At 41.5% G+C, this 10,955-nt stretch overlaps 1 protein-coding gene across 3 annotated transcripts in view; it reads left to right on the top strand.

Moving 5' to 3' along the window:
• Nucleotides 1-10,955, top strand: part of CRB1 (crumbs cell polarity complex component 1) — a 103,860-nt gene that overhangs the window by 44,559 nt on the left and 48,346 nt on the right. For all 3 annotated transcript variants that reach the window (XM_071751046.1, XM_071751044.1, XM_071751045.1), the window contains exon 5: nucleotides 842-1,024. In XM_071751046.1, coding sequence (XP_071607147.1) covers nucleotides 842-1,024 — 183 coding nt within the window. The remainder of the gene's footprint in view (nucleotides 1-841; nucleotides 1,025-10,955) is intronic.

Raw genomic sequence — 10,955 nt, 5'->3', positions numbered from 1 at the left:
AGGAGAACTTTGTGCAACCCCCCCCTGTACTCAGCCCTGGTGAGGCCACACCTTGAGTCCTGTGTCCAGTTCTGGGCCCCTCAGTTCAGGAAGGATATCGAGGTCCTGGAGCAGGTCCAAAGGAGGGCAACCAGGCTGTGAAGGGACTCCAGCACAAGTCCTATGAGGTGAGGCTGAGGGAACTGGGGGTGTTCAGCCTGGAGGAGGCTCAGAGGAGACCTCATCACTCTCTACAACTCCCTGAAAGGAGATTGTAGCCAGGGGGGGGTTGGTCTCTTTTCCCAGGCAACAATCAGCAAGACAAGAGGGCGTGGTTTCAAGTTGTGCCAGGGGAGGTTTAGGTTGGACATTAGAAAGAATTTCTTTACTGAGAGGGTGATCAGACATTGGAATGGGCTGCCCAGTGAAGCAGTGGATTCTCCATCCCTGGAGATATTTAAGAGACTGGATGTGGCACTCAGTGCCATGGGCTGGGAACTGCAGTGGTAGTGGATCAGGGGTTGGACTTGATGATCTCTGAGGTCCCTTCCAACCCAGCCAATTCTATGATTCTATGAACCCAAGGGCATTCCTACACCACCAGGCACAGTGCCTTGGCATCCACACATCTCCACCTTACTTCATAAAAAAGACCAAAGCCTGTGGAGCACAGCAAAGCTCAGTGAGCCACCACAGTGACATCCTGGGACATCTTCCCACCTCCAAGAAAGGAAAAAAGAGCAAAGGAAAGCTCATGTGCATGACAGATCCCCAAACCCCGTGCCTCCCACATCCACAACGATATTTTTCGGGTCAGGACCGTCTGGATAGCACATCAGCTAAATGCCTTCCCCTCCTGCAGGCTACACGGGGTCCCACTGCGAGGAGGACATCGGGGAATGCCTCAGCAGCCCCTGCCTCTCCGGGGGACTCTGCGTGGAGCGCTCCTGGGCCGCTCACTACGGCCGCGTCCCGGGGCTGCCGCCCGCCTTCCGCCACGACCAGGCCGAGGGCTACGTCTGCAGCTGCCCCCCAGGCTTCTCTGGTAAGGATGCCGCGGCCAAAGCTCCGGGAACGCTGGCCCGCAGGAGCCTGGTTGGTGTTGGGCCTTTCCTTAATGCAAGACGGGCTTTTTAAGGTGCCGCGGTGCAGAGGGTCCCTCTGGTGGTCGCCACACGGAGGCTTCAGCAGGGGGTTGTGAGCGAGGGGGGAGGTGGGTGCTCAAGTTCTGGGGGTCTTTAGAAGGCAGAGGGCTCTGTGTGAGGCCCCCGGGGAGAGCCGTGGTCTCTGCCACCGTCCTGTTGGCAAAGGTTCAGCATCCATCCCCGCATCTGGTGAAACGATGCCATGAACTTCAGTCAGAGGGTGTGCTGTGGTCTGTGTGAAATCCCCCGTGCCCCGGTGTTAGGCTACATGAATGAAAACAATGAATTATAAATCAGGGACAATCATAAACAACTACGCAACAAAACTCTCAAGCTCTCGGTGCTCCTGTCCTCAGGTAATTCTGTACAGCAGCCCTGGGAACTGACAGAAATGCTGCTTCTGAACAAATTTTTGTATCAAGTTGGCAGTGGAGTGTGCTGGTGATACTCTGCAGCTTAAATGAAAATTAATTTCAAGTTGTGTGCATAGCTGCATTCTTAAAGGAAAAAAACCCAACCAACTATGGTAATTATAGATACCCATAATCCTAAAAAAGAAGATGTGTCAAAATTTGCATTTAACGCATCCTACGCTATTTAGCACAGCCATAAACAAGTTGGGTGTGGATTGCATGCTTCTGGGTTTAAAATATTTTTCTGTCAACTCCATTCCCTTTTCCCTTCTGAAGGAAAAAACGCATAATAGCTGGATCAGTTTAACCAGTCTTCAATTTCTTGTTCCACTCACCTCCTGAGCAGCTTACAAACTTTCCTGTGTCTCCCAGTGGGCTGCATGATGGATATCTGCAATACACCAGATAAAGAAAATACACCTAGAACACAGCTTTCACTCAGAAATCCCGATTTATTTTTTCTTCAAAGTGACACTGAGACTTGCTTTTTGTTCCATCCCTTCTCTTTGACTGTCCTTCCCTAGGCTGTCACTAAGTGTTACTGTTGTACTTTTATTCTGCCTAGGAGAGTACAGTGTGGGGCTCCTACTGATATCCCCCAGGCTGTCCTAAGCATCCTCACCTCCCACTTCTTTCTCTTCACTTCCTCCCAGTGATGTCTTGCTCTCAAGATTCTTTTGCTCCCCTCTTGCTCTGATTTAAAAACTCCTGTGCTCTATCAGGCAACCTGAAAGATGTTTCCTTGTTTAATCATCATCCTTTATCCTTTCACTTCCTTATCAATTGCCATCACCTGGCTTGTCTACCTTATTTGGGTTGTGGTTCTGCTCATTTCATTCACAGGGAGGAATATTTTACTCCCCAGGGAATCAGTGAAACAAAGTACAGGCAGAATCCAATGGGTTTTTAAAAAGAGCATCATGATCTATTTAAATATATTCATTTTAAATCATTTATTTTCAGTAGGTAAGCATCTTAATCAAAATGCAGGACTCTTCAAAGCATGACTGTGAGAAGGCTTGGGATGCTGAAATTTTTTGCTGAATTTATATGCGTTTATATACATTTTTAAAAAACCTTATATAAGCTTTGTAATCCCCATATCTATTGGATGCTATACATAACTTTCATTAGAAAAAAAACCAAAAATAGTTTTACTTACCAAACACTGTGCCCAGACAGCTGGAACCAGGAAGAACACGATTTTTAACAGGAATGGCTGTAAAAGCTGCGTGTGAAATGTCATTTCACAACATGTTGCAAAGCTATGACAAAACAAGGTTAATCTTGTTGCTCCTGTCAGCTCCTTCCCTGACTTTGTTCTTCAGCAGGACCAGAACTGGTCTTTTCTTGCTGGTCTATGTGACTTACAATGTAGTCAGACTATTTACATTATTTTGAAAACAGAAGGATTGCTCTGACTGGCACTTGGCATCCTATGCTCCCAAGCTTTGCTCTAGCAGCCCTGGGTACAAGGCAGCCAACCTCCCCAGTCCCTCCCAGTAGCACTGCACCTTTCCCTCTGGCTCTTCTTCACACCTCGAGTCCTGTGTCCAGTTCTGGGCCCCTCAGTTCAGGAAGGATATCGAGGTCCTGGAGCAGGTCCAAAGGAGGCAACTGGGCTGGTGAAGGGACTCGAGCACAGGCCCTATGAAGAGAGGCTGAGAGAGCTGGGGCTGTTCAGCCTGGAGAAGAGGAGGCTCAGGGGAGACCTCATCGCTCTCTACAACTCCCTGAAAGGAGGTTGTAGCAAGGTGGGAGTTGGTCTCTTTTCCCAGACGACTTTCAACAAGACAAGAGGACACAGTCTTAAGTTGTGCCAGGGGAGGTTTAGGTTGGATATTAGAAAGAACTTCTTTACGGAGAGGGTGATCAGGCAATGGAATGGACTGCCCGGTGAGGTGGGATTCTCCGTCCCTGGAGACATTTAAAAAAAGACTGGATGTGGCACTCAGTGCCATGGTCTAGCAACTGCACCGGTGGGTCAAGGGTTGGACTTGATGATCTCTGAAGTCCCTTCCAACCCGGCTAATTCTATGATTCTATGACTCTTATCCCAGCTAATCTAGAAATGGAGAGTGCTCAATATGAGCCTCAGCATCCTTGAGTGTCAGAAGTGTTGACAAAAGTCTATAAGGTGGAATGGAAATAATCATCACTTCTGATGGTGGTAGATAATTTCTTCAGTTAAAGACGAATTCATAATAATAAATCATGTGTTTTGATCAGGAATTAAGGAAGATTTAGAATAAGATTTTATAGCAGTAGTATGATTCCTGGTAGCAAATCAGTCCCTGATTAGGATCTCTCAGTATTTATATGAACTAACAGTCACCAAAAAAAAACCCTAAACAGGTCAAATCCCTTAATCTGAATATCAGTGCTTCTCACTGACAGCCAAATCCTACATTTCTGCAGCCACAGGTCAGGAATTCTTCCAGTTTTAAGACCCAAATAGTTGTACATGCTTTAGTTATAGAACCTCAGATTCCAATTGAAATATTTGCTATAATATTTGCTATATTTGCTACAAATATTTGCTATAAGTAAAGCACCCACAGAACATGATAATTATACTTCATTGTTCAGAATAATATGAAGAAATAATAATACACAGACCCTGAATTGTCAGGGCCTGATCCAAAAGCCATTGAAATCAATGGAAAGACATCATTCATTTGGGGAGAGTTGCTAATTTTGTAGCAAGCATAAAATGGCATCTTTGAACTTACTGGATATGATTGCAAACAAATTATTGCAATTCAGCTGAAAAACTGAGACTATCAAACTTTCAGACTACAGCTTTTAGCCCCAAGAGCAGGACATAATGGAGACTAAACACAAGCCTACATCAGGACAAAATATTTCCCTGCCCAGCTGGGAGAATGGAATAAGTATTATCTGGCATAATCTTGTTTTAGATATAGGTGATCACTCAGGTGACTTGAAAAATAGTCAGTAGTCCTACCAAAAGTCTTGGAAGGAATTGCACAATTTCACTTTTAAAAATAAAAAAATCCAGCATCCCAGCCTGGAGACTTTATTCCAGCTCTGAGAAACTCGTAGAGGATACTTGCTATATATTACCCTGTATCCAAGAGAGAAAATTCCTGCATAGGTTCTGCAAAGGGTTAAACTTCTTCAGCTCCTTTTAAAATCAAAGGGGTAGGGGATACTCAGATTTCAAGAGGTCTCACTGTTTCTGCAGTAGCAAGCCCTAGATTTTTTATATCACCCTGGTCTCTGCCCCCCTAACACAGCAGCACTTTCAATAGATTGCACTTTCTTTGAAAGGGCTCATGATTTGTTACTGCCAGCTAAAAGCTAAAGTTACCCTGGAACCATGTCCTTTCATACCATGGACATATTGCATTGCTCTACCACTGCACCTTTTTTTTTTGAAAAAGCCTGTTATTTGAAAGGTTAAACTTTTCACTGTCCTTGTGAAAACGTGGGAAAAGAGGGACAGATCTATGGGTTTGGTAGTGACCTATTTCACCAGGTTGTAATAAACTTAACACCATGTCAAATCTAAAGAGCCCCTGAACTTGTAAGGCCCATCAAGTGGCAAATTCCAAAGGAGGGCTCAGCATGCAGGCTTCCCACTGCCTCAAAAGTGATTCTGCCCGTGGTCCCCAGGTGGGTGGGACAGGGATGCTACCAGGGATGAAGAACATTCACTTCTCTTCAACAGAATGAGTGTAAGAGAAGCAGAGCCCACTGACCCGTTTGTTGGCAGGATACCTGGTGCCTGCCAACAGGCAGAGAAACACTGGCTGCTGAGGAGCTTACCCACTGCTGGTATCTTGTCATCTACTGTGTGCCAGTTGTGCCACCAGCACTGCTGCTTGCTTTGGCATCATAAATTCTTAAGTGGTTTTTTTTGGCCTTTTCATTTATTTGTCTTGTTTTCTGTTTTTTCCCTTTTAAATCTTGGCCCTTTTCCCAGTCTGTTGGACTGCTGCAAGAGAAAATATGATCAGACTGGCATATGCAGGGGGGAAAGAAACTCTGTCCTGGAGCCAGAAGATGAGGCAGACAAATGGCCAGTGTGGGAGAGTACTGAACACTCTTCCCAGATACTGAACTGGGAACATCATGGGACCAGTGCTTAAAAGCATTTCTGCAATTAAACCAGAGTGAAAGAAACACAGAAGCACACAGGGCATTTCCCTGCACATCCTCAGATGCTGCTACAGGCAGACCACCCAGCAGATGACAGGGTAGACTGGCTTAGCCAGCTGTACTCCTCTCCTCTGTGCCAGTATTATGCATACATAAATATGATTTTTGAGTAATTTGTAGGATAGTAGGCACATTATCACTAACTTGGGAAGCTTAAAATACATACATTTACTTTCAGGTTATTTTTATTATTACCTTTTTACCTTAATCACCAGTACAGTGATCACTGAGCTGCCATCTTTCTTTGATATATAAAGCCACAAAAGTCTTACAAAATGAAATCAGGCAGATGGATAGGAGAGTTCTCATCTTGTCCCCAACCTCCAAATTTTATTTTTTCCTTTATTTTCTTATCTGTCCTTCAGCTGTTCACACCATGATCATCAATCATTTCTCCACTACACTACGTTAATTCACTTTATTTTGTGGCCCATCATCACAGTTTAAAAGGTTATTTTCTCTTGAATCTGAAACCTCAGAAGAAGACAAGACTGTTAAAGAAAAGAATGACAATTTAAAAAGGGAAGAGATACAGAGAGAAAAAAATCCATTTTTTTAAATTAAGGTGTCAAGGGCACCTCTTATCTTTTCAGTGGGACTCAGGCTTCTCCCACAGGCAAGGCAAGAACTCAAGTTCAAAATTAACAGGTCTGGAAGTACTGTTACCTAATTATTATTCCTGTACAAGCAAAGGTTCAAGAAGGAAAATGCTGCTACTATCAAGCACCATTTCAAGGTCAGCTGCTTTCAGGAGAATTTCCAAATAGAAGTACTACACACATGAAACAGAATTAGGGCTTTATGTATTTATGGGCTTCTTACCACTGCAGAGAGGCTGTAACAAGGATACAAACATACATGTTTTCCACCTAAATTCAACTCACAGTCAGTACAGGATCCTTTTTACACTGTTAGACTGCTGTGAAAGGTTCCCTTACAAAATTGACTCTGTGGTGCTGGACAGTTATGCAGCAAGACATGAAAAGTGTTGCTATTTTCTCAGCTTGGGAAAGAAGTTACAGCTTTCCTAGAGATATTTCTACATTGCTGCCTGATCTTCCAGGCTGTGATCTCTGTGTACCCCTGTGTTCAAAAGCAACAGGGGAGGAGGAAGGGGAGGACTTTCTCTCACCACTCCTTGCTGGTTTCCAGCAGCTCCAGCATCATCAGAGCAGTGTAGGGAAGGGCTGGATCAACACAGGATGCCCTCAGGGCCTGGCAGGCACTTGCTGCCTGTAAAACCCCTCCACAAAGAAAAAAAGACAATTAGGACTTTAAAGTACTTTTTCCATCTCTCCTAAAGGCTCTGATCTTGAAAGAATATTTGGACAGGCTTTTCATGATTCTGTCCTCTAATAATATTTAACACTTCTTCACTCAGTAGTATCCTGGTAAAGAGGTGTTCACAGTGTTGTCAGCATTGGCTCCTTCTCAGTTTTCCTCTGTCTCTACTTTTGTCACAGAGTTCTTCCTTCTTTTCTTTTTTCTTAGTTATTGGAATTGGTCAGGATATTCTCTTTGAATGACAAAGCATGTCCTTTAGCTCTAACATATGGATTACTCTACAGAAAGAGGCAGGCAGCTTTGCAAATGGTTTCAGTCTCCAAGAATGCAGCATGGTCACTGGTTTTGCTTGTCTCTTTGTTCATTATTGATCAAACTGCTTCTTTGCCATTACCACTGATCACTTCTCACATGCTCCCAGACCAAACTCATTGTTAGGTTACTGTAATTATTCTTTCTGTGGATACTCTAATTATTCTTTCTCTGGATGGTCCCCCAGAAGGAAAGCTGAACTCCCAGTTTGCTCTGTAACATAATGGCCACGTGAAGGAAGCAAACCTCCCAGCACTGATGGCAGCACTGATATATCTGGAGGATTTCATGAGTTTTTCATTCTTTTACTGGTTTGCACTACAGAACTCAATAGACATTTCTAATTTCTACTGCAGGTAGTGTTCTCCAACAACTGCAAGGAATTACATTTAGTGCAAGAAAGTCTAATTTTTACATTCTTCAGCCATATAAATCACCATAGCAGCAAAGATTGATTCGTGTTATCCATGGCGGCTCTTTCCTTACCAGCCTATATCATAACTAATGCCATTTTTTTTTACAAAAAGCAATCTTATGACTTAACTTGCCATCCAAACATGGCAGCAAGAGCGATTGTTTAAATGTACCAACTTCTGTTGTAATGGTTACCTTGTGTTTATCCCTCTTTAAGGGGAAGAAATTTCAGCAAAGAGCAGAATGTACCTCTAAGTGATATTGATACCAGCTGATCATCTTTCTGTATTTACCTCAGTATTCTGCAGCCTGGCTTTCACCTCACTTAATGAACACAATCAAGTTCAGTCACCTGTTGTTGCTCTGAACTACATAAGTATCCCTACTTCAGAAAAAAGAGAAACAAAGACTAAGGAATTTGTTAGGATCATCAGGTATGACATTACCTTATAAGCAGTGGAGTCTCACAACCATCCATGGAAGATGTATTTGTACATCATTATCAGATCCAGTTACCATATTTAATATGCTCCCAGTACATACTGAAATAGTTTCAGATCCTAGGTACAAAGTATGAACTCAGCATGGGTGCTACCTATGCAAAGGGCCCCTTTATAGTGAAGAAAAAAAAAAAATCAGCTTTATAGAAAACTTCAGCTTTTTCCTATTATTCAGCTGTTCCTGTTCTGAAAAGAGAACCCTTTGAAAGGGTATCTCTACTGGCTAAGACCAATCTATGTTAAAATTCTGTAAAAGCTGAACCATTATAAAAGGAGCCCTTGAACTTTTAATGACAACACTTCACAGAATTAGGTCCCAGACCCAACAGTATCTTTGCAATGCTGAGAATCATATTTAACTCCCTGCTATACCTATGTACATGTTTATTTCAGGAAAAACATGTGTTAGGTGAAAATATCTCCCCTCCTGTTGGACTGGAAATGCATAGACTGCAGTCATCACTTCTTCATTATCCAGCACCAAAAGAGGCATAAATATCAAGATGTTTTGGAATTTTTTTCTGAGCTAGAAATATGTGAAATTAAACCACTTGGAAGTATCTACCAATATCATTTTAAGAACATGTATAGTTTTCAGCTGACCCATCATTACTATGATCTATTTTCTCGAGTTACACTGATATGTTAAGTTGTATAATGTAGTTTTGACATGATTGACAGAGCCTGCAAGCAGTAGATATTTTGAATCTGGCAAATCTCTCTGTGTTAAACAATGTTGCACATAAACACTTTTTAGCATGAAAAGCTTTTTTTCTTTTTCCTAGAAGGGAAGGAGGAGGGATGAATGGCTTTTCACCCATAAGGTCCCAGATCTTCTAAACACAGATAGATAATGTCCTTAGATTTAAGGAATCTCTTGGTCCCATACCTGGCAGAAAGTGCACTGTAAAAAAAAAAAAAAAAAACACCAAACAAATAATTGCATATAATTTAGCAGCAGGAATAATGCTTTTCAGGCACCTTTTTTTTCCTTGACACTCATTCCTGGTGGGCAGTTCCATCATATGACTGACCACTTGTTAAAAATAGTCTAGATATCCAGGAAGAATTTTCCTTCTGGGTATTTCTACAGGCTCTTCCTGTTTACCTTTTTGATTTCTTTCTTACATCTTTGATTAAACCTTTCCTTGCCTACTCAGTTCCATCTATCTCTATTGAACAACCTCCTTTTTGTTATTTGTTTGTGCAGCCTGGGACCAAACAGAGGACTCATTTTGCCCTACTTTTCTTGGGGCTCAAACCCCAGTAATCTTCATTTCCCTAGTATTAAAGGAAACTGCTGTGTATTTTATGATACATTTCCTATTGCTACTTCTATGTCCCTAGAACACCCTGGCATTACTGATGATCCTATATATTTCCTGACATGAGATGTTTCTTACATACACACATACATCCAATGGCAAAGACAACCAATAAAGAAAGTAGATTTTAAAGTGTGGTTTAAGTAATAACCATGTAGAAACCCCGATGAAATCAAAGCTGTTGCACAGACTAATTTGACAGCAAAACTTTTCTCTTCTTAAAAAATTGATTGTTCATCTCAAGAGCTACTTTGCAGCATATGTCTTTTACCATTGTATTGTATAAGCCTGTATAATTCTGATCAAAGTACAGTCAAATTGCAAAGTCAACCAGATGCAAAATTTTTCCCCAAACAGAAATGAACTTTCTTTCAATCTACCCATTGTACAGTTTTCATTAATCTGGAGAAAGTGCTTAACAAGCAGACATTAAAGAGAAGACCTGTGTTAAGGGACTAGTATATTTTACTTCCTTAATGCATTCTAATTTATGGAATATTTAAGGTCAAATGTCAAGTGATAAACAAAATGACCCAATTTAATAGTTCAATGTTTTACTCAACAGATGATTTTGAAAACAGCCTTAATAATTTCACCATTGTGAAGCCCATTAAAATCCAGTTTATTGGAAATACAGTTAATTGTACAGCCAGACATTTAAGAGGCATTAATTCTTTTCTCCCTCCATAATGAAGGAATTCAGGAGTGACACTGGAGAAGCTTGAGGGGTTCAGTCAGAAATAGTCCATGGGCAAGGAGTTCTGAACTGGACATGTATTTGTATGTGTGGATGGATGGATAAATGTGTGTATACACACATGAGCTAATACACACACACACACATATATATATATATGCAAACACATATGTAATAACTGCTTCAGAGTATTTTCTTGCTATGCTTAAAGAAAACTTTTCTTTGATCACTAATTAAAAAAGTTCACAACTTTCATCTTTTCTATTTTGAAGTGCACAGTCTCCTAGCTGGATTGTTTTGTGTTAAGAATGAAAGATTTGCCTTTGTTGCTTTCTGGAAGATTTGCAGCATGCCATGTGTATGCTTGTTAATAAGCAGAGTTTATGCTGGTCTTCATTACTAATTAATTATTTTAATTGCATGGCCTCTCACAATGGGAAATGTGTGATGTTTGCATGCCAAACCTGTATATATTTGTTATGAAAGCAGTATTGGCCTATATTCAGATAAAAATTCAAGATGTATGAGTAAACATATTTAAGATTAAGGTATGCAAGCTGCTGTTATCTTGCTATGGCATCAAATATAAAGGCAATAATGCCATTCATCACTTTGTTCTGCTAGAGGTTACATTTTTTGTATAGTTTAGCTTCTCTGTTTCCATGCTCACAGATTTTCACATCCCTTTGAAATACCATTTC

This window comes from Heliangelus exortis, chromosome 8 (assembly GCF_036169615.1).
Source record: "Heliangelus exortis chromosome 8, bHelExo1.hap1, whole genome shotgun sequence".
NCBI classification, from domain to species: domain Eukaryota; kingdom Metazoa; phylum Chordata; class Aves; order Apodiformes; family Trochilidae; genus Heliangelus; species Heliangelus exortis.
Note: the sequence above shows the minus strand (reverse complement) of the source record. Positions and strands in the feature narration are given on the sequence as shown.